The sequence below is a fragment of the Oryzias latipes genome, chromosome 7 (genome assembly GCF_002234675.1).
Source record: "Oryzias latipes chromosome 7, ASM223467v1".
In the NCBI taxonomy this organism is placed as follows: domain Eukaryota; kingdom Metazoa; phylum Chordata; class Actinopteri; order Beloniformes; family Adrianichthyidae; genus Oryzias; species Oryzias latipes.
Window position 1 is genome coordinate 7,322,831 of NC_019865.2, and position 22,943 is coordinate 7,345,773.

At 38.5% G+C, this 22,943-nt stretch overlaps 3 protein-coding genes across 7 annotated transcripts; all 3 read right to left on the reverse strand.

Annotated features, from left to right (window-relative positions):
* Positions 1 to 1,563: 1,563 nt before the first annotated feature.
* On the reverse strand, positions 1,564 to 7,984 carry LOC101161804 (uncharacterized oxidoreductase At1g06690, chloroplastic). 2 transcript variants are annotated; one of them, XM_020704504.2, is made up of 8 exons: positions 7,648 to 7,984; positions 7,368 to 7,572; positions 6,565 to 6,665; positions 4,878 to 4,958; positions 4,308 to 4,455; positions 3,006 to 3,085; positions 2,749 to 2,842; positions 1,564 to 2,474 (listed from the first exon to the last, which is right to left on the reverse strand). In XM_020704504.2, the coding sequence occupies exons 2-8, from the start codon at positions 7,477 to 7,479 to the stop codon at positions 2,065 to 2,067; spliced, it is 1,026 nt and encodes a 341-aa protein (XP_020560163.1). In that variant the 5' UTR covers positions 7,480 to 7,572; positions 7,648 to 7,984; the 3' UTR covers positions 1,564 to 2,064. The 2 variants fall into 2 exon arrangements, with proteins under 2 accessions (XP_020560163.1, XP_011475156.1); XM_011476854.2 differs by lacking the exons at positions 7,368 to 7,572; positions 7,648 to 7,984 and adding an exon at positions 7,245 to 7,360.
* A 205-nt stretch (positions 7,985 to 8,189) lies between these two features.
* Positions 8,190 to 12,587, reverse strand: nsun5 (NOP2/Sun RNA methyltransferase family member 5). Its single transcript, XM_020704501.2, has 5 exons — positions 12,504 to 12,587; positions 11,458 to 12,394; positions 10,405 to 10,600; positions 9,550 to 9,714; positions 8,190 to 9,264 (listed from the first exon to the last, which is right to left on the reverse strand). The coding sequence occupies exons 1-5, from the start codon at positions 12,525 to 12,527 to the stop codon at positions 9,135 to 9,137; spliced, it is 1,452 nt and encodes a 483-aa protein (XP_020560160.1). The 5' UTR covers positions 12,528 to 12,587; the 3' UTR covers positions 8,190 to 9,134.
* A 482-nt stretch (positions 12,588 to 13,069) lies between these two features.
* LOC101172332 lies at positions 13,070 to 22,905 on the reverse strand. 4 transcript variants are annotated; one of them, XM_011476855.3, is made up of 12 exons: positions 22,651 to 22,905; positions 20,842 to 20,944; positions 20,650 to 20,721; positions 20,215 to 20,304; positions 19,504 to 19,724; positions 19,255 to 19,375; positions 18,418 to 18,471; positions 18,090 to 18,307; positions 17,309 to 18,008; positions 16,982 to 17,224; positions 16,287 to 16,487; positions 13,070 to 14,593 (listed from the first exon to the last, which is right to left on the reverse strand). In XM_011476855.3, the coding sequence occupies exons 1-12, from the start codon at positions 22,659 to 22,661 to the stop codon at positions 14,012 to 14,014; spliced, it is 2,616 nt and encodes an 871-aa protein (XP_011475157.1). In that variant the 5' UTR covers positions 22,662 to 22,905; the 3' UTR covers positions 13,070 to 14,011. The 4 variants fall into 4 exon arrangements, with proteins under 4 accessions (XP_011475157.1, XP_020560166.1, XP_020560164.1 ...); XM_020704507.1 differs by lacking the exon at positions 22,651 to 22,905 and adding an exon at positions 21,823 to 22,232; XM_020704505.1 differs by lacking the exon at positions 22,651 to 22,905 and adding an exon at positions 21,936 to 22,207.
* Between the last annotated feature and the right edge of the window lie 38 nt (positions 22,906 to 22,943).

Below are 22,943 nucleotides of genomic sequence, written 5' to 3' on the forward strand. Positions count from 1 at the left end.
TCATCCGGGCAATATGCACAAAATGTACATAGTGGATGTGTGACACTGCCTTTAAACCAATGATGCAGATAAACATATGACTGCATGCATTCTTCCTACATAATGGTATTGTTTCAAGTCTTTGACATAAAGTAGACCACAACGACATCAACAAATTCAAAAGGAGGCAAGATGGCTTCCAAACCAACAAACTATGTTGTGCAGCTCTGAGGATTTTTTTGTGCAGTCTTTCTGCTCACTGAGGGCGTGGTTGCACACTAAATAGGCTAAAAGCCAGAGCGTCCTTGGTGTTTCACATGGTTCAATAATTCAAAAGACCTATTGAATCATTTACTTAGGTTGAATGTGGTACCTGGCAAACCCATAGGCGATGCATAAAAAGGCTTTATGATTGCCTTTTTTTTTCTTACATCCTGGATGTTAAAACATCTTAATGTGCAGATCTGTTTTTGCACTGTTCACACATTGGATCCAAACCCTTAAAACAGATGAAGCGTTCACTTGAGTACTGTGATTTTGCATTTATGGTGATGGCTTCTCCCCTATTTCCAACATGCCAGTGACTTAATAAAATAACAAAATCTTAACACAACAACAAAATAATAATAGCTTGGAAACACAACCATTGTTTTAAGTTTAGTGTAACTGTCGATTCATTCATTCTTACCCTTTTTTTAAGAGAATTTTGTTTTACAAAGCCCTTTCTAAAACAAGAAAAAATATTTTTGAGTTTTTTTTCAATGAAAAATGTATCTTCTCCCTGTACCTCATAATTCTATACCTAAAAGAAGTTCAAAGAAAATATGAAACTCAGGTAACCCTTAGCAAAAAATAGTCTGTTTAAGTGTACTACAAGGAGTCTATACTAACAGTGATGCAGTATACTCAAAGTTTACTTTTCGGCATGTTGCAAACTTAAAATGTTCCAACTTAGACTGAAGAAGTTTTAGGTACTTCCTACACTACATGTACATGGTAAATAGAATACTTGCTATACTTAAGTGTATTTGATCAAAATAATTTTTTACAGAGGGAGCCCTAATAGCGTTGTGGAGCTCTGTCTGTCTGTTGTTTCAGGTGTTAGTTGTGAATTCACAAGTGGTAAACTGGACTGACAGGTACAGTTGTGTTCATCGTCACACACTGGCCGTTCGTCTATCTGTCTAATAAACGCTTCCACATGGATGCACAATTAACGACACACATGTGGATATGGGGAGCAGCTGCCACGCCTCCTGTCAAACTAAATTGCTGCTGCTTGAAAACCCAAAAAATACACATATCCTGCATGCAAACATAAAAATATGAGAATCAAACACTTGTTTGGAATTGCACAGGAATACACAGACTGCAAGCTGTGAATTGCATTTGGAGGTTAGTGTTTTTGTCCTCCTATTGTTGCCTTTTTCTGCATTGAATATTAAAAGAACAGGATTATTCACTTACCTCCATGCACTCAACCACACCCTCTTTACCAAGGTTCAATGCATTTCTCTTTAACTGTCAACCTTTTTAAGTGTCTGATTTTTTACAACAACAAAATAATTATAGATCTTTCAGTGACCAGGTGGGAAAATATTTTATTCTTTTATACACTTATAAATATTTTATAAATGTAAATTTAGGAACATCTAAAAGAGACATTTCCATTTCAAGGATTTGTCTTTTGTGAAATGTCCTAAAGCTGAATAATTGATCTAAACGTAAAATAAAAACAAAAAACTGATAAGGACATTATTCAAGCGCTTGTTTAGCTACTTTCATGTATGTCAAACATCGGATCTGTGTGTTTGTGCGTATCATTGCGGCTTTATTCAAACCTTAGAGGCTTCTTACATTGAATAAATCCATTTGGTTTCTTCATCACAGACTCAAAAAAGACAAATACTTGAGTGATAAATGCATTATAATAAAAAAAAAAATTCCAAAAACTTCTCATTTACATTTCATAAATGGAATAAAACAAGTTTTAAAAAAAGGCTGAAATTTTTGTTTTGTAGCTGAGGTCTGCCCCATCCTCACTGAGTTGCCAGATCCTGTCTGTCAAAGCTCCTCCTCCCCCCTTCAGCTCCTGTACTCATCCCCACAGTCTCCAATGAGAGCCATAAGGTCCCTGGAGCGCTGCGTCACTGCCTCAATGGCAGCGTGATCTTCGGGCGTCAGCTTCAGCTCTGGGCTGCAGCTACACAGACTGTCACGGATGTGCTGCCCCGCCCCTGCGACGCCAAATCGGCAACCCACAATGACTCCACCCACTGCGGGGCGGTCCAGCACATAGCGTGTTGCGACACTGGCCACTGAGCAGTCATGTTTCTTGGCAACGGTGTCCAAGGTGACTAGAAGATCTTGGAAGAGACTCCATCCACCCCAAGCGTCAATCATTTTCTTGTACTTGGAAAGAGATGCAGTGTAGAGCTCCGCCCTGGATTTAGGCTCCGCCTTCCCAAGATAGCTCTCAGACAGCAGACCTCCAGCTGGGAATAGAAGAAGTGGTGAAATGAAGTGGTTCAAAATGTCCAACAGAGATCACTTGTGATGTGGAAAATAGACGGGGAAAAAGTGAGCTGAAGGGGAAGATGAAGATGGAGAAATATGTCAAACAAGCAGAAAGGGGCTTTGCAGAACAGCTGGAAATAGGGAAAGCAGGTGGACTTCTACAATTTATATTGTTTTAAAAAAGTAACCAAACATTCATGACTGAAAAGAATGTTTTCTGCACTGGTATTGAATTTTTTTGCTGTATCTCACCGAGCGTCCCATAAGTGAGAAGCTGGATGTTGTTAGCCAGACAGAACTGCTCCATCTTCACTGCAGGTCGCTGATCAATCAGAGAGTACTGGACCTACACACACAAGAGACATGCAGGTTTAAAAAATCCATGACTTATATTATCTAGACTCATCAAACATCTTCCAGCTAACATATATACTGTAGACAAAAAAACATGAAATTCTGTTCTGTTTTGTTTTTTTTAAAGATATCTTATATTTGAAGTCAGGTGTTACCTGGTTGCTAGAGATCCGAATGCCTTTATTAGTGATCTCCTCCATTCTCTGAGTGTCAAAGTTAGTGAGAGCGATCTCGCCTGTTGAGCAGAAACACAAGATCTTACATAATAGATTTATCTAAACAATTAAATAAGGTGTTTTTATTTACATAACAATCTAAATCTTGTTTGTTTCTGCACTGAAAACTGATTTTATGGCCAAAGCAAACTGAATGAAATTTGAAGAGATTTCTTTCAGGTTTCAGTGGTGTCACATACATTTTGCATCATTTGATGTTGCATGTGTGCATTACAGTAAGAAAGTGAATGAAAACCTCTAAAGAAATATAAACTTTTGTTTGGAAATAGCTTTTGCACTACAGCTCAAAAGTTTTTTTTTTTCACTTTATAAAAAGTAGAAATAAAATTAGTAGCGTAAATCCGAGATATTATAGGCGTTTTTTTAGGACTGACTTATAGTTCTGCAGGGAGAAATATTTTCAGCAGCTACCGGTCTTTAGTGAAAGGAAGATTACCGGTATTTCATGTGAGAAACTAACATTTCTCAATGTGAACTTTATTTTGAAAAGCAGCGAGAAATGGCTCTAAAAACTGCAGCAAAGACAGAATGTGGGGCTCCTATGCACAAACACCCGAGCATGTTTATGTTCAGACAAAGATGCCTCATAGAGCACCATCTGGCAATAGGTCAAAGGTGATTATAGACCAGTGTCAGCATTAATGGCTCTTTCCCAGCAGTTTTCAAGTTTAAGATAAAATAGAAAAGAAAAGGAAACAGGATCCAAACACCAGAAGACTAAAAGGTGTTGTGTCTTAGTTTGAGGTCTTTTGAACCTTAGGAACCTAAGGAAAAACCAGAGGAAGACACTGGAGGATGCTCCAGAAGATGACACACAGAGTGGTCGAGGTCTGTCAGGCTGTATTTTCAAACAATTGGGGTATTTTTAAGAGAGCAAAATAATAATTTAAAAAATTTAACTCCACCAAAATCATTATTTCTGCTGCAAAAGACTGGCAACCTGTCCAGAGTGTGCTCCAACTTCACCCGACAGTAGCTAAATAAGCTCCAGCTGCCCCATGACCCCAAAAGGGATTCAGTGGGTTCAGAAAACGGATGGGTGGATCCAAATTTCTAACACCAAAAGCTCCTTTGGATTATGCTCCATTCAAACCAATTTCATTTCTGTTTTCATGGAAATAAAAAAGTTATCTCAAGCTAATGAGAGGTGAAACAATTGCAGAAAAGACTGCTTCTTTCTGAGTGCAGCACATGCAAAATAAAATACTTGCATGCACATACGTATGATGCCCTCGTTCTGCAGGTCCGACAGATGTCCCAGTGCATCCAAATATCTTCTGTCATTGTAGTCCCACCAATGAAACTGGACACAATCCAGGATTTCCACCTGCATTCTGCTCATGGAGCGCTGCACTGCCTTCTGCACCACCTGTGCACAGAGGAACAGCTCACTGCATATTTAAGCTCCAACTGTAAAGCAATCAAAAAAGTTAAGCAAACTGATAAACAAAAGTTAGTTTCAGTTTCTGGAAAAATTAATTGCAACCAAATTGTATCTCTTTTTTGTTGAAACTTGAATCAAAATGTGTTGCGTTACATGAATTGTCAGCTAATATGTTGTCACATGCACACATTTGATTCGCATAACTGTGCATTTTTGTGCAACAATTTAAATTGAATCGTGTGCTTATTTTAAAACACATCAGCAAAAAACCTTCACAGAAGAGGAATTTGAAGCGTTGCAGTGGCTTCGCTATACCTGACACAAACCAGTTTTTTTGAACAGGAACACATGCTGCTCTCTGCTGGAGGAATCCAGCCTTACAGCTGAGAGCATCGGGAAACTGTCACCTTACGCTCCATGGGTCCTGGGTTTGGAACATATTTAGTCAGAGCCTGCAGCGCGGGAACATCTTTTCCAGAAGATTTCAGCTGCAGATCAAATAAAGATGCAAGATCATAAATAAACTGGGATCCATGTTTTACTATAATTCCAGCTGGACTTTAGAATGTTACTACAAACAATTGTAGTAAATATATTTTACTCCTTTCTAACTTTATCAGACATTTTTTTATTTGAGATTTTGAGCTCAACATTTGTGTGTTAGCAAAGACACAGACTATGGTTCATAAAATCAGGAGTTGGTTTCAATGTTTGGGCTACCCATTGTTAAAGAAAAGAGCATTTTGAAACCTTAAAACCACCTCTTTATATTAAACAGTCTACCACATTCACAGCCACTATACCATTGCTATTAAATAAAATGTACAATTTTTGCTTATTAAAATAGTTATAATAGAAATGCTAGTTAATGATAAAACTTTGCGTGTAAGAGTGTGTGATTGTGTGCCCTGCGACAGACTGGCGACCTGTCCAGAACGTACCCAACCTTCGCCCAACAGTAGCAGGAACGAAGGGATTTAGCAAGTTAAGAGGATGGATGAATGGATGAAAAAAAAGTATTAGAAAGCTAATTTAATATTTTAGAAAGCTACTTGTTGGCTTCTTTCAACTCCCTTTCAAGCAATTAATCAAGCTTAGTCAATAATCACAATATATAATAAGTCTAATGTGACCAAAGTGTGCCTCTGTTTTTGTTTGTTTGTTTGTTTGTTTGTTTGTTTTAATCAATGAATCTCATTATTTCTGTGATAAATCAGTGTAATTATTTTGTACTACCTACAATTAATGCCTGAAATAAACAAATAAATCCGAAAGTTATTTTTTTTATTTTGGATCTGGTATTTTAAAGATATTGTACAATAATTTTTTATAATAATCTATTTTTTAAATCTTTACAATCTAATTTCATTCATAGTTGTAAAAAATGCAGCTCACTAAAAAAGATTTTCACAAAAAAACCTATATTATTTTTAACTTCATTTTCTTTGAGCTACAAGTTTCCTTGTTTACTTTTAATCTTTTTTTTTGCCTCTTTATTCTAATAAAAGCACATCATCCAGAATACATCCAGAATGTAGTGCACTGCACAAGAACGTATTACTAATAAAGGTCTTTGCAGAATAAAGTCATCCACCAACAAAATCACTAGTACAATTTTATGCTGGGTTGTTATTATTTAAAAAGAACTTCTAAAATGACAATATTATTGATTTATCAACGTTGGGTGAAACAGGAGTTCACCTGCCACATCCCGTTCAAGATCCGAATTTTGATGAAGCTGCCGTCAAAGGCAACTCCAAGATGTATTTTGTTTATCATATATTTAGAGTTAAAAGGGTAGATAAAATCTCAAATAAGGATTTGAGATTTTAAAAAGTAATATATTCCCTAAGTTTTACTGCTTGAATTAATGAGACCAATAAGGTATGCCTTTAATTAATTCATCGTCTTAATGACTTCAGAGACTATGTTAAAGCTGCATGACAGGTTAACTGTTTATTTTTGCATATTGTGTACCTTATTATCTTTGTTTTGGTTTATTGTTCTTTGTGCAAACACTTTAATTAGGGTTATTTAGCTTTTGTGTGTTTGGATAGTTTTGGCGCCATTACTAGGTGTGTTGTGTGTTTGTACCTGGCTGTTGAACCGTCCAAAGATGTCCTCCGCTGGCCCATAAATATCTGCCATGTCGAATGTGGTCAGACCTGCATCTGCGTAGGTCTGCATGGCCTCAACTGGAGAGATAACAGGAGGTAAAACAACATGGTGGGCTGAGATAAACTCACTTTAACAAGATGTATTTATAATAACTACTGTATCTCATCTGTCCCCTTCAGCTTTTGAATATCGTGACTCTATGCCGTACGGCAGTTATTATTACTATTACTGCTTTATATTTTTAATTAAGTTATTCTAACATTTTATCTACCGTACTTATTTTAATTTAATCTTTGAAAATGTGAAGTAAATTATTTTAAGTATGTCAAACCAAACAACTTCTTTCTCCTTTTTTTTCTTTAAATAACAGATTCATCATCTAATTTGTGCTGAATAACTCGTGACTTTCTGTAATGTGATTAAAAACATCAACACATTTTGCAATAAAATGACATAATGACAGATCAATCCAGTTCATAATTGATCAGGGGCAAAAAGTCCTAATTTGTTTGATAAGTCTGCTATAAATTATGCTGTCATAAGATTAGAAAAGAATTACAACCTAAATGAGAAATCATGATAATACTACTACTACTACTACTACTACTACTACTACTAATAATAATAATAATAATAATAACAATAATAATTCTTACATTCGTCTTTTAGGGTGAACGAGGTACACAAACAACATCAGGTAAATAGCAACGACTTTCACTGAAGTACATTCGGAACTTGATCACATGACCGTGCAGCGCTGACGACCTTGACAGACAGACCTGCTCTGGTCGTGCTGACGGTCCCGTGGGCTCCGGACACCTGCCACATCCCGTTCAGGATCCGACAGACCTCCAGGCCTCCGGCCAGCGTCACCTTCGGAACCGTGGACATCCTCCTTCACGAGAAGAAAGTGAATGAAAGATAAAGCGGGTGATGGACTCCCTGATGTGTGTCCACGCGCTTCAATCACGTGCAGATAGGACTCTACCAACAAAACAAAAAAAAGAAAAGATCAACAAAAGTTACTCGGAAGAAATGCTGCTGTTGTAGGAAACACACCCCGTCGTAATGGAGAACAACGATTGAGTTACAAAAGACTTTGCGTAAGAATTACAAAACATGGAACAGCTTCCGCCAGTAGATGGCACTCTTCACTTAAAACTTGCATGTGTGCCTACTGGTTGCCCCCTATTGGAGACTTGTTTGTATTGCGATTTGATTTAATTTCTTAGTGATGATAAGCAGTTCAAAATATTACAAAACATAGATATATCAAACCCATTTCAGATATTAAGTAATACAAAAAAAGGAAATATATATCAATGAAGATTAAAGACATTATGCAATCTATTTGAAAGTTGAATTACTCATCATAAATAGACATTAATCATACATGTATACAAGCCACATTGGGTTCATTAAACATAATGATTAATCAAATAAATGGTCAATAAAGTCAATTTAAGTTGGTTTTTTGCTTGAAATGGAGTGGGAAAAATTAAATTGATATAATCCATATTCTATTTTTTTCCTTTTTATGTATGTATTTTTAAATGTGTCACCATAATCTGTATCTTATCAGAACAAGTGCAAATTCTTTATCTGGTGGCAAAATGAAGCGTTTATTGATTATCCTCAAAAAACACTGTTATATCACTTTAATGAACATTAACGTCGATGACACTTTGTGGAACAGACAAGTAATACTCATTAACATCCGAATTCATGAATGATATAAACTTTTTCAGTAGTACCTTACAACACCAATAGGGAGTCAAGGTACTTTACAATAAAATGATATAAAAATAACATTTTTAAATGGAGCAAATTAACATAAGTAAAAAACAAACATAAAATTACAACAGGTAAAAAAAAAGGCAGATGTGAAATCAATAAATCAAGTAAAATAAAGTAAGATGACTATTAACTTTTCTAAAAAGGTAAGTTTTTAGTTGGCATTTAAAACTGTTCAAGTTTGATGACGTGTGCAGTTCGGGAGGAATATTATTCCATATTACTGATTATCCTCTGAAAACAGTTAAAGTAGTGATAAGGATATTTTATTAGAGACTTAAGACACAACACTAATTGTTTCTTTCCAAGTTCAATACACTTTTTGGGAGTTTGAGTATCGCATTTAGATTGCAAGATTATTATTTCTTATCCTTTGCATTTAATTTTGTTAACTTGTACAATGTTGCACCTGTAAAACGGTTCCACCGAGCGCAAAAATGATTCCCGATGAAGGCCGTCCTTACTCTTTAACCACGACCTTTGACCCATTGATTCAAATAGACAATTTTACAGCAGCAGAAACAGGTTTTTATTATCAGGATGGTGGTAGTTGTGACAAGCTTTCATATAAACCCTCTATACAGAATTTATGAAGAGATTGATCTATCTACAGATAAAAAGAGAACATTTAAAGCATTAAAGTCTGTTATAAGTCACAATACTGAGACGAGCAGGCGATAGTAAAATAACTAATCTTTACAATCATCCCCTTGTCTGAGAATGCAACATGCTGCAGATGTTTAATGCTCATTTCACTCCATCTTCTTCTTCTTTCTCTTTGGCCTTTTCCTCTTGCCGCTGGGTGCATCTTCAGTGTTTGGTGTTTGTGGGTCTTCTGGGTCTGAAGCTTCCAAAGCGACAGTTTTCTTCTCTTCCACAGTTCTGAAATTACAAGCCACCAAAAATACTTTATTTTGTTGTATAATACGAAATATTGACCAAAATCGATTCATCGGTTTGTTTTGCAACAAATCAGGTTCCGTAACAGAAAATGAAATAGCAATTGTTTATTTAACAGATATAAAGGTGCTAAAATTATGAGAATTTCTTTAACTTGCAGTCCGTGTTTAAAATGTTACATGTCAGGGATTAAAGTAATTGAATGCATCAGAGTACATCTAAAACGCAAATCCTGAAATCAGTACACTTAAATAAAACGGGGTTGACCTTATCTGATCGGCGAGCTGCAGTGTTGAACTCAGAGCCTCGCTGTGTTTTTCCAGCAGTGCTACAAAAAAGCCGTGTGTGCGGGTCTTTGATGTGCTCGCACGCAAACACTGCGAGAGCGGCGCCAGGCCACGCTCGGGCCACTGAGGCAAGAGGGGCACCAACCTGGAGGATTAAACACAAAACCTGTCAAACCTGAAGCACGGCATCACGGAAGGACAGGAAGAAAAATGACAACACACGACAAAGATGTGATGTTTTGATGACCAGACTACAACAACAACAAAAAAGACACCAGGGCGATTCAAAAGAGACAAAAAAAGTCTGTAAATAATAGTTTTTAACATGAACTTTTATCACATTTTTAGATTTAAGATTTTAAAAGAAAGCAGATTTCTTGTATGAAGTGAATCACAATCAGGCACAGTTTTGTATTTGTTGTAAACCATCACTGCAATGCAAGTATTATTACTGTTTATTACTACAACAGCGTGTTATAAGGTGACAAAACCCCATGAATTTGCAAAGTGTTGTTTTGTCATTTGGCCAAAAAGTCTTTCAGTGCAGAAGTTTAAGGTGGAGTAGAGTGAGTGCTTGTGTATATTTGGCGTTTATGTGAGGAACTGCATGCTGTCCCTGGAGAACCCCGCCTGAGCCTCCGTGTGACATAAGCTCTAGCAACCCCTGTAACTAGTAAAAGCAGGTCATGGTAATGAATGTGTGGAAAATGGGATGGTTAAGGTGCTCACAATGTAATCCTGCACAACGTATTACAGTCTCAACTTAGAAAAATGGTTTATAAGAACAGAAAGAAGAAAAAAAGACATTGTAATGGAGAAAGTTGATTCTTGCAACCTGAAGGAAGAGTTCTGTTGAAGAAAGGCAGTTATGACTTCTTCATTCTCCTGACTGTGGATGGAGCAGGTGGAGTAAACCAAGCGCTTCAAGCGAGGAAATCTGACTGCGTGGTTCAAGCATCGCAGTTGGAAAGCTGCCAGTGAGGCCAAACGGGTCTGGTCAGCGGAGGATCTGTCCTGCAGGCACACCATACCTACACCCCCGGCAGAACACGTAAGAAGCATCACAAAAAATGACAGCATGACCATCAATCACAAGTTTCTGAAAACATCTTTCTTTACACGCGTAAACAGCCCTGTGTGTAATACACTTGGAAGCAAAAATACAACATTTTTGAACATAAAAGAAAAGCACCGTTAGTGTAATAATCTAGTGCAGGGGCCCGCAACCTTTAACCTCCCCAAAAAATATCATTTATTTGTGCTTCTGTGGCCATTTAGCCATTCTTTTATAAAATGCAGCTATTGAATTGTACAATAATTTATAAAACTCATATCTTTCTATATGAAACCATTTCGTTGTATTTTACTTTTAACGGCAGAGCATACTAGTTCCTTTCAAAATAAAATGCGCCCGGTGTCAAATCAGATCCTCCTGCTGCAGCAGATTTTCTAGAACAAAAGTGCAAGAAAATCAAGTCAAACGTGGCATTTTCTATCATAATTTTGCACCGTTTTCCTTTTTCTCCTTTAAAAATCAAACATAAACATGACAACATTGGTGTCTAATTTTTTTAAACCTACACTTGTAAATGCACTAGACTAAGGAATTTGCCTTCGAACAGCAACTGTTGTGCAGCAGAAGATAAGATGTGCTTTTGCTTGTTCCAATAACAAACATCTGTGACAGTAGATTACATTCTTTAGTGTGATTCTGCTTACTTATCTGAGATGTGAAAATCAAAACTTTATTAACCAAAACAGTTGAACCAAACTGTTAGCATTTTTCTCCAAAGCCACATTGGAGAAACAAAAAGAGCTCCGTAAGCCTTTGAAGCTTCAAGCTGCAGACCCCTGATCGTAGTGTATAAACATAAGAATAACTAGCTACCTGATCCGCTGCAGGAGGGATCCAGAAGAACGTATTCAACATCTTTATACTGTGGACTGTCAGGGTTCACCTTGAGGAAGTCCTGGTGGGCCAACTGCTGACAGGTGACCCCTGCCCGCAGCAGCAAGGTTGACATGGTGGCCAAACGCTTGGCATCTAAATCAAAGGCAAAGAGTTTGCCTTTGTTCTTCATGATGGCTGCAAGGTGGCTGGTTTTGTTACCAGGGGCAGCACAGGCATCTATGACGTGGCTACCAGACGGGGGTTTGAGGAGATACGCAGGAAGGCAGCTGGCTTTGTCCTGGAGAATGATGTGACCGGCTTTGTAAAGGAAATGGTCGTGAAAGTCTGTTTTGGAAGAAAAGACCAGCAGTTCTGGAAGAAGCAGGTCCTTCACAAAGCTCTTCTCTTTCAGGGTTAAGTCGTCCAGTCTGGAAGCCTGTCCCTGGTAGGTGTAGCCATCCCTCTTAAGGTAGTCCACGACATCCTCCACGGTGGTCTTGAGGGTGTTCACGCGCACATACCTGGGTAGCTGCTCTCCAGAGGGCAGCTGGGCCTCAGCTGGAAGGAGATCCTCATTCCTACTAACTTTCCGCTTCACCTTCATGCGGGCCAGCTCCGCCTGCAGTCTGGGGCGATGCTTCATCATGGTGGTCTTGAAGGAGCCGCCGCACTTCAGGCCCTGCCCCATCAGCAGGTCATACACGAGCACTTGAGCTAGATGTAGTTTCAACTTCGTCTGTTTTAACAGTTTGGTAGACTCAATTATATCCAGCAGGACGGAGGAAAACCTCTGGGTCTCACAAACCAAAGCAAAAAGCTGCTTGATGTTCTTAAATTTACTGTCGTAAACGAGGGTTTTCAGAGCCCCTTGTTTCCTCTCTGCTTTCTCCAAGACCTCCGCGGCTTTCACGTACAAAGCCATGACGGCGGCTAGCTAAAACACGCAAAAGTATTGTCACAATTTCTAACTAACCCAACGCATACCCCAACGAGTTTGCGGGAAATTTGTTTTTGTTGTTACAAAAAGTAACTTATTACTCTACCATGCGTTGACGGGACAGCGCCATGACACCGGAAAAAGGTTTTCTCCACTTCTTCCTGTCCGACCAACTCGGCGCACTACTGCCACCTACCGTTCGGTGGTGTGAACCAACACCAACAAAAGAAAACAATCCTCAAGAATTACAGTGACAATATGATGCAACCGTAAAAACACTTCTTACTTTCCTTAACTTATCTCTGAGGGAATTGAATCTGGGTCTTACTAATGCATTTTCTATCTATATATCACATATAGTGATATATACAGTTATTAAATTTTGTGTTCAACTCCTTTCCACAAAATCCATTTCTCTTTCACCTTTTCTTATATGAATTTTATCACATTTCTCCTTTTTATAAAGGTAATCTCATCAGGACAAAGTCTTCTTTTCAAGAGAGACATGTTACAAGACATTAAGTAATTCAAATAATCATAGACTTTTTCATGTTTTTGCTTTTTCATGTTCTATAAAACACAATCAAACTGCAGTCTTGACAGGAAAGAAGGTGTGACATAGAATGATAGGAAGAATAATATAGCCTGGCAATGAACAAGTACGATAAGTTGTTCATTGTTCAGTATTTTTCTTTATTTCCAGATCAATGCAGAAAAGGTGATGTTGCTTTTATATTATGTGGATGTGTCAATTATTAATTGTTGTCATAAAAAGTTTTAATATTTTTTTTACCCTGGCAATTAAATATAGTAATCAAAATTAGGTACAAGGTACATTAGGTACAAGTAAATCTTTTTGTTTCTTAAGATTTAATTTTTTCCTCTTTACCAACAAATTCTGACAAATTCTTTCAGAGATCCAAGAAGAGAACTTAACTTCCATCAAACAAAACTGAAAAAAAAAACATTAAAAATGATGAAATAAAACGTCAAACAAGTGTGTTCTTGTACATTTTATAATTGATCGCGACAACAATTCTATGTAAATGTTTACCGGAAAAAACTAAGATAATACTACATTTATATAAATCCTTTCAAGATTTTGAACAAAAGAGGGAAAACAAATCAATAAAAATGAATAAATAGAACGAGCTACAAAACCTTGCAGTTACAAAAGTAAAAAATGTTTTTATCACTTTTGAGAGATTTAGAAAACTTGGACCAAACATTTGCCTGCAAACACAAATCAAACTCAATTTCAATAAGGCTTTAAAGCAACAACAAAACCAAAAAAACATTTTAGCAGTTAAAAAAAATCGTAAGCTAACCATTTTTATCTGCATAATGCAAACATGTCCAAATGCTAAAAAAATTCCAGGTAAGAAAATTAGCCTTTTCTTTTTTATGTTATGTACGTGGGGAGAGTAAGCCTTTTAGTTTAACGGAGCCATCCAAACACATTACAATAATGCTCCGGCTTTTCTTCTTTAAATTAATAATTTTTTAAGTAACAGCATTTTAATTGTGCAAAAACCTGACTTGTTTTCAGTAAACTGACATTCTGAATGTTTCAGTTCTAGACAGAGAAAAACACAATGCAATGAGGAAAAAGGTTCAGTTTTTAGCAGCTTCGCTGGGCTTCTTAGACGCCTTGGTCTTCATAGAGTTCCTGTACAGAAGCAGCCTCTCGGTGGTGTGGGGCGGTAGGCGGTTCCTCTTCGCCCGGATGATGCACGACGACATGGGATAAAGACGGTCAAAGCCTCCGCAGGTGGCTGGAGCAGCCAGCACCTTCCTGGCCAGGTTCCCGAGGACGGGGAAATTGGTCGCGGTCGACCAGAACTGCAGACTGGTGCCCTGTTTCCACGGCGACCGTGACAGATACAGATCCAGCTCCGACATTTTCAAAGTCTTTGCAGGGGGTTGGTGGAAACTGACGGCAGACTTGCGCTTGAGGTCGTTGCCGTCACCGCAGCCGTTATCAGAGCTCAGATTTGTTTTCACGGAGGTTTGGCTCTCTTCTTTCACGCTCTGTTCTGTTAATGAGGTACTTTTCTGCACCGCCTCCACCTCTAAAGGCAGACATGTGGAGGATTCCATGCTTTGCCATGCGGACCTTAAAATCGCTGCAGCTTCATTCTTCGTTGGAGGAGTTAGAAACTCCGTCTGGACTTCTGATTTTATATCAAGGAATGGCTGGAAGAAAAAAAAATACAACACAAGCATGAACAGTTCTGCAGAAGTACAAGTCTTTCCTAAACCCTCTAAAACTGTAGCGTTAGCTCCAGTGTTGATATTCTTTGAACTACCGCTCACGTAGTTAACGTAATTCCAAGCTGCTTTGCTCCACTTCAGAATCTGTGGGAATCCCATTAATTGCCTCGAGCGACAGCTCCAGCATTAAAGGGTTAAAATAATTCCATTCAACGGATTTTATTTATTCCAAAGAGCCCCAGAACTTAAGCTTCTGTGCCGTAAGATTATTTTTGATTGTTTCCATGACGGCTGCAGAGCAACAACAGTCATAGGACATGGCCATATCAGGATAAAATAAAATATCACAAATGTAAAAAGCAGTTTTGGTCCACTGGGAAGTTTTTAGGGGCAAACATTTGATTCCTATTTCCTTAAAAATATTCATCATTTTAGCTTTGAAATTACAGTTCCTCTTTTACTGTCCACATCCAACATTTCTGCAAAAGAGCACAGTATGAAACTACGTTCACACCGGACATGATTTGCGCATCGGCCGCGTCCCCTTTCAACGTTAAATCAATGCCGAATAATTTGCATCACGTGAACCAATCAGGGACTCAGCTTTGGATCATGAAGTGGTGATGGCGCCGTCAGTGGGTGGAGTCAAATTCCAATATAGGGGAGAAGCTGATCATTCTGGTCCTGATCCTCAAGGTATTTTACTTATTTGCATGGCCACAATAATAAAAGGTCCTCTAATTTTATTCTTATTTCTTCCTTCCTTGGACTGTCAAAGTGGGTCACAGAGACAGATGTACCGCTGAAAGAGGCTGTCATTCATTAGAAATGAGAAATACAATCAATGCTTCCATGTAGCCATAGGGCTGAAAACCTTTAACAGTAGCTCCTCCCACATGCAGCAAGAGCGTGTCGTTTATTAACACATTTTTGGACAAACGTCAAGCAACGAATTTGACGCCCAGATCAAGTTTGAACATCTAATTTGAAAGTAATCAAAGTGCAATTAAATGAAGATGGAACCATAAACGTTTATTCCAAAAAAAACAAGGCTATGTTCGAATTCCCATTCTAACCCGTAACTGCTAAAAAACAACAGTACAGGACTATCGAGTGCCCGGGGTTTTAAAAGCATTTATTGTATTTTATTGGCAAATATGACGCCACCGGCTTCACAAAGTGAAAATCTAATTGATATGAGCGTTTTATGATGATCAATTATGGATACACTGTTCAGACGATGGAAACGTTCATGGTTTATTAAAAAAAAAACATTTAAATATATATTTTTCGGGGTGGGGGGGTGGTTCTCCGTATTGGCGTATTCGTGGGTGTCTCTGGTACTTAACCCCCGCAAATGAGGGAGGGAAAACCGTAGTGCACTATGTAGTGAGTAGTGAAGGAAATCGGACATATGCCAATTGTTGTTGTTCTTCACCTTTTGGCACATCCCTTCAGTAGTCATCACAGCGAATCAGCTTTTTTACCGATTCCCACAGGTGGTTTGGCAGAGACTTTAATGCCAGATGCCCTTCCTGACACAATCCTGCATTTAGTCCGGGCTGGGGACCGGCCCCCGTTTTGGCTACAAAGTTAGCCAAGGGTCTTGCCCAAGGACCCACACTGGATAAAATCAAGAGTAGAAATAAATATACATAGAAATCCAAAGAAATACCTGCACTTTGATTCTTGGGTCCAGCACAGCAGCCAGTATGACGTCTTTCTGGTGAATGACAGACTGGAAGTGTGTGTGGAGGCCGGTGCGCAAGGCCTTGCAGAAGTGGGTGTAGTTGGTGATGCGGCTCTCTAATGTTTTATCCAAGTTAATGAGGGAAGGTATGATAACAGACATGGACGCAGAGTTTCCCTGAAGAATCTAGAATAAAAAAAAAATACAAAAAAATGAACATACTTCGGTCTGTGACCACACAGTATTACACATTTATGTGTACAGGTTTCCTTTGATTTTAGCGGGGTTAGGTTCTAAAATTAACCTGCAAAAGGTCAAATCCAAGGATTACAGATGTTTTCAGGCTGTAAAACACCTCACTACACACTTTTCTCTCTTGTTCAAACTTCCATAGAAAAATAGGTCCAGTACTATAAAAAAAAAATAAAGATCTGATAACAACCAAATATTTCTATAGATTTGGCAGACGGAACATATTCCCTACAGGAGAGACAGCATGGAGGAGAATGACATGGTTTACACTATGTGCACTATTAAAATTTGCACTGGGAAAAAAAAAACAGCAAAAAGTGAACAACCATAAAACAACGGCCACTGTACATCTACTAATTAGATGGAAAATGTATAACTTAAAGTTTAAGTTAAATAAATCATTTAGCACAGAACTGTTCCTCTCATACCTGCAAAGCTACCTCAAACGGCTCCAGGAGACCCAGGATGTCGATCACTTGGTCCCTCTTCACCATGACCAGAGGTGGGGCGCTGGTCGCGTCTGTGGCCTCGATGCGGGCCTGGGCCAACAGAGTCATGACGGTGCTCCAGGTTTTCTCCTGGACCATTCGCCTCAGTGACACCATCATGGAGTTCCAGCGACAGTTGGAGGACGAAGGGCACATAGACATGTTGCTCTCCTTCAACAAAATCTTAGAAAGAAAATAAGCGATGTTAGTATAATCAGCTTTTTTTTCTAAAGCTACAGAAACAGTTTGTGACAAATATTTGCCAACCTCACTCCAGTAGGCACTGCTCTTGAAGAACGCCACCACGTTGTGAGCCTGTGAAAGCAAGTTCTCAACAACTCTGGAATTTTTCAGAGCATCCTTGATCACCATCTGCAGTCTTCTGGCCATACAGGCCATTTTGGTCCCAATCTGCAGCTCAGAAAAAGGCAGCTCTGTTTCAGACATCTGGTTGGAGAGAAAAGCCACAATCTCATCTCCCTCTGGATCTCTGTTAGAGGAGCAAACAATCTTGTAGTCACAGAATAAGTTGTTTCCAGCCAGGACTTCTTTGGCCTGGTTGGCGAGAAGGTTGCCGATGTTGTGAGGAAAGATGCCGTAGCTCAGGAGAACACCTTCGAGCTCCTTCGCCACAGCTGTGCTGAGGTCTTTGTGGCTGAGGTGGCGAAAGGCCACTACAGGACGCCGGATCTCCCAGGAATCGGTGATAAAATGGAGCTGAACAACAAGAATCGGACCGTCTGATGGTTGTGACTGATCTCCTGCCCAGAGGTCACAGGTGACATGAATGGCTCTTTCACCATCTCCGGCTGTGGCGAGGGAGGCTTTGAGTTCTCGGATGAGCTGGGGCTTAATGGTTCTTTCCACTTCCTCGTAGAGCTGCATGGCTATAATGCGCTGAGACAGCTTGTTGCAGTTGGGTCTGATGGTGCTCATGAACAACCTGAAGCCTGCACCTTCAACCAAACTGTGAAAACAGAAGACGTTCCGAGTGAGGAATCCACAAACGGAAAAAGACGGCGTGCCAGACATCAGCAGTGAAAGTCACCTGAGCGGCAGCATGTCCTCAGCGATCATCTTCAGCGCCGCATCGACAAACGCCTTCTGGTCCACTGGGATGGTTGATGATGCAGTCCCAGAGCTGGGGCTGGAGTTTGAACTTGAGGGCAAAGAGGAACCGGGAGAGGAGAGCTCCCCCTTTGAAGCTGAAGTCTTCCGTTTAGCTTTCGGAGGATCCTTCTGCGTCTTGACTTCGTCACATTTGACCTACAGCAAACAGAGACAGGTGAGAAAAAAAGCACTTTTCTAAAAAGCTAACACACACAGAAAACGTTCAAGAACTTCCACCAGAATCTAAAAAGGGAAAAAAAACTTACTGAACTTGTAGACACTGGGACAGTATCTATCACAACGTCACATTTAAAGTCCACCTGTTAAAAGACACTAAATGTAAACCCTCTACAATGTTTGCCATTCATGTGACATCCACATAAAAACACAACTTTTCATTTTTATGGATTATTCTAAAGTTCTATGAGAATTTCAACTCTCAGATATTACAACACATGAGATCATAGTCTCATAATCCATGAAAAAAATGCAAATATTTAAAGGCTACAGTTTTAATAAAGTAGATGAAAATAGTTTATTGGCTTTCCAAAATAAATACACATATAACAGCCAAAGGCTGATTTTTTATATTACATATTAACTCATCCAATTCTTCATAAAATCTTGTTTTGACACATTCACATGTTTAAAGTACTCATAGGCAAATCTAGACTGGCACCTTAACAGAGTTTGGATGTTTTTGGCCAAATAAATCTTTAGAATATTATGATGAGCAGAGACGACCAGTAGAAACGTTTGACCGGAACTTAACTGATCAAACTAGACAAATGCATGGCACTAAATGAGACCGTTAAAGTCTATTGGACCAAAAAAGGCCTGACAGCTGAAGTGACGTTGATTTACTCAGGTCTTTCTCAAACCTAAGCTTCTAGCTCAGGTAAATTTATAAGGAGTGTCATCTCTCCGTTTAAAATCACTTTTAAAAACATTTAATTAGAAAAGCTGCTTTTTAAAGTCCACTGTTTCTAATTCAATCAGACGATTACAAACTAATTCCCATAAGGAACTATTCTTGTTATTTACTGATCAAGCTCTAATCTATAACCTGATAAAAAAGGCCTTATTAAAAAAAATACTCTTACCTCTTTATCCACAAATTGTTCAATGTCAAGGGAAATGCTGTTGGCAGCATCTCTGAAAAAACCCAAGCCGGCTTTGCGTTTGATGGCACAGTGATAGTGATTCTTTATGGAGTTGTCTGATCTACAAAAAGAACCAGAATAAACAACAGTTAACAATTAGTATACATTTTTTTAATTGTCACAAAACTTTCTGAACCTCCATAATCCAAATGCTGCTTTTCCAGAAAACCAAACATCTTACAAACTCACCTTCCAGGAAGCAGCTTGGCAATCTCGGACCACCGGTTCCCCAGAATGGAGTGAGCCTTGAAGAGGATGAGTTCTTCTTCCTCAGTCCAGTTACTCCTTTTCATCAATGGATCCAGGCTGTTGATCCAGCGCTCTCGACACTGCTTCCCAGTTCTCGCAGTTAACTCCTTGGCAACCAAAGACCAACTTCTGGTGCCGTACTTGTTCACCAACTCCAGCATCTAAACAAAAGAACCACAAAAGATCCATGAAGACATAAAACATCAAGCCAGAGTGTGGATTTATTTTAGTTGAGTAAATCTAGATATACTTTTGAGCCCCAGAACCAAAACAAATAATAAAACTTTAGTTATAGAGGACTTTTAAACAGCAACAATTGACCGTACTGCTGCGTTGATATACCTGAATATTTTATGACTGATGTATTTGCCTTATCGTAGTGTTTTCTATATTTTACTTTCAAATTTTGCTTTTCAAGCAACAGCAGAGGTAACCATACTGCCAAAAAACAATGTCAAATCATTGAAGGCTTATAATATATATCATAAATTATATGTTTACATTGCATTTAAAATACTGTTAAGAGTCTGCACATGTAGTTTCAGATTGAATTCAGATTTAGTTGACTGCTTCGCTTGACAGGTAAAGAAATAAGAATAGTTCCTTCCTCCCCTTTGCAGCTGCTGCTGTGCATCAACCACATGTTCCCACCTTGTCATCCTCGGCTTTGGTCCAGTGTCTGCTTAGTTCTGGATCCAGGTGTTTTTTCCATCGACCCATACACTGCATTTCTGTCCGACCCTTTTCAAACAAAACATTTGAGACTTTTACAAATCTGAAGAACAAAAGCCATGAAAAAATAATGCAAATATTGTTCCTATTAAAGCAGAATTTGGATTTTTAACTCCCCAAAAGAAGAGTTTTCTGACTTTTGGTTTAGATAAAACAGATGCAACACGCATCTATTTCCTTGTGTGTTCAGCACTACAATTGAGCAGAAGCCGCATACAATTATTGTTAGTTACAGTTACATGTGCAAACAATACAAAAAAATTAAATGACTGTCAAGTGTAGCAATTAATCAAACTAAAACCTTCTCTGTTGTTGCTTTTTTTCTATACAAACATTGCCTTCACTCATACTTACAGGTAAGAAACTAGAAATCGTTTTCCAATCTCTTTTGCCAAAGTTGTTGACCAGGATTTTGAGGTTTTCATCCTGTAGATCAGAGATAGGTTCAAAAACAGAAGTTCCTTTATGAGAAAACTATAGATTTTTTTCTCTGAGCTAAATGGTGTGGAGTAAACCTTTTTTTTTTTACTTAAACTCTTTACCCACCTCCTCCTGCGTCCATTCCACATCACATTTGGTGCCATCGTTCTTTTCTGATATGTCGGAATCAGTCCCAGTTGAAATTTTGCCCTCATCTTGCTCCTCTAAACTGTAAACAATTTAATTTAATTTAGACTTATACTGGGATAAAGTGACAAAGAAAAAATGCACAAGATAAAATGTTGAGCTTTAAAACTCAACCTTAATTCAAAACAAAATAATTATTAGAAGACATAGCAGATACACTTTTAAAATTACATACACAGAAAACAACTTGACTATGATGTCTAACCTTATTTCCTAAAGAACAGCGTATTTCAGTGGACAAAGTAAATGCTCCAGTGAAAACAGGTGGCAATAGCACTGAAGTCGGAATCGACATCATGAGATTTGCTGTCACAGTTATGTATTTGATCAAACTAAGAGCCATGAATGTAGATGACTTGTAACCAAAGCGTAATAATGTGCACGTATGACAAATTCTTTCAAAGGATCCGTTTATTTTATTTTTTTTAAAAACAACATTTTTTTTTATGTTTGAGAAAAGTCAAACTGATTCTTGTAGCTTTAAAATTGTGGCTCATAAGCTAATAAATAACAGGACTGCTTCTGGTATCTGGTATTAAAAGTATCTGGTAAACACCAAATCAATACAGAAAGGAGCTTAGTTCATTTTGCTTCTATTTACTAAATTAGAAAAGCAGAAAACATGACATTTAAACTATACTGACGTCATTGTCTTTACACAAACACGTACTTTCTCAACATTTCAGTTATTTTTGGAGCTCCTTAGCCCACTCACTGTGCTGCCAACCATCATGCTCCTTTTTTTTAACAGAGGTTTTCAATAGAAGGTGCTAAAAGATTGACACGCCATGAAAGACTACACTGGATATGGCAGCAACAATCAGTAGGAACAGACAGTAGTTTGTTTACGTTTGGCGTTGGCAGAGAAGAAGATAAGAAGTCATTTAAGCTGACGCTCACCGCACACACGTATGCTTCTTTAAACATTGGCACCACCATACTTTACTTTACGAGAGCATCAGATTTACAAACAAAAAACACTGTTAAATTAAAGAAAAACAAACATTCCCAACTTTTTCTGCTGTGCGCGTTGAGCTGTGTAGTATCGCATCAAGCTAGTCGCCGTTGTCACTGTTACAAAGCTAAGTGTTTTTTTTATGTTTGCTTGCGTTTAGCAACAACAACGAAAACTTCCACAACAAAAACTAATGTTGTGTATAAAATGTTAAACTGATATGCAATACAAATTTAAAATCAAGTTTAAATATTCTTTACCGCTACAACTGAGTAAAATAGTCTTTTCATTTGAATTAGCTAGCTGTAAGCTAACAGCGCGGTTAGCCCCGCGTGCTGGAGCAAACGACAGCACGAGGCTGGAAAAGTAGAGCGCCACCAGCGGCGCACTGCGGCTACTACAGCTAGCTTGGAGTTGCTACAAACAAAAAAGACCGAATATTATTCACTGCGATGCAATTAAAAGATCCAGTTCGCTGACATTAGTGAATTCAACACAGACACAGGCATGTCTGTCATCTGACCTTTGAATAGTCTCGGAATAGTGCAGCCTGCACTGCAGGCTTTAGAATTCACCAGATCAATCAACAAAACAAAGCAAAGCATTTCCAAGAAACTATCACCCAGCTAACACCAAGTAAACACAAAAAACACAGAGACCCAAATCGATCTGGCGTACTTTGGATTTATTTAATGTAAATTAAATGAATGAAAAAAAAAATCGCGCACATTGCTGAAAATGTAAACACGATCGCACATAATGGCTTTACTTACCCGCGCCACATTCCTCCTCCTGAACTGAAGCTGCTCACCGAAGGAAGCTAGAAAAGTTGAGCAGCAGTAAAACTAAATGTATTTGAGGAATTTCAGGTTGATCCGGGAGCGTATAGTGAAATAAAGTGGCATCAATTAATGGAATGCAGGGGCAATATAGTCCTCTTTCGGTGGAAAAGTGGCCATGAGACAGCAGTGGAGTCGGTTCAAGAACACCACTCTGCTGCTGCACAGCAATAGACTCGCCCGGAAGCGAACCACGTGACCGCCGCTCAAACCATACAACTTGCTGA

What these genes read in the sequence shown, in the direction of transcription:
- nsun5 (XM_020704501.2), bottom strand. Translation starts at nt 12,527, where the DNA reads ATGGCGCTGTCCCGTCAACGCATG. An exon ending in TCCCTCCTGCAGCGGATCAG is followed by an intron (nt 10,601 to 11,457) that starts GTAGCTAGTTAT and finishes CCGGGGGTGTAG; the next exon opens with GTATGGTGTGCCTGCAGGAC. An exon ending in CAACAGAACTCTTCCTTCAG is followed by an intron (nt 9,715 to 10,404) that starts GTTGCAAGAATC and finishes TTAATCCTCCAG; the next exon opens with GTTGGTGCCCCTCTTGCCTC.
- LOC101161804 (XM_020704504.2), bottom strand. Translation starts at nt 7,479, where the DNA reads ATGTCCACGGTTCCGAAGGTGACGCTGGCCGGAGGCCTGGAGGTCTGT. An exon ending in CAGGACCCATGGAGCGTAAG is followed by an intron (nt 4,456 to 4,877) that starts GTGACAGTTTCC and finishes CTCTGTGCACAG; the next exon opens with GTGGTGCAGAAGGCAGTGCA. An exon ending in TTCGGATCTCTAGCAACCAG is followed by an intron (nt 2,843 to 3,005) that starts GTAACACCTGAC and finishes TTGTGTGTGTAG; the next exon opens with GTCCAGTACTCTCTGATTGA.
- LOC101172332 (XM_020704505.1), bottom strand. Translation starts at nt 21,973, where the DNA reads ATGCGATACTACACAGCTCAACGCGCACAGCAGAAAAA. An exon ending in GCCAAGCTGCTTCCTGGAAG is followed by an intron (nt 19,376 to 19,503) that starts GTGAGTTTGTAA and finishes TTCTTTTTGTAG; the next exon opens with ATCAGACAACTCCATAAAGA. An exon ending in GCAGTGCCTACTGGAGTGAG is followed by an intron (nt 17,225 to 17,308) that starts GTTGGCAAATAT and finishes TTTCTTTCTAAG; the next exon opens with ATTTTGTTGAAGGAGAGCAA.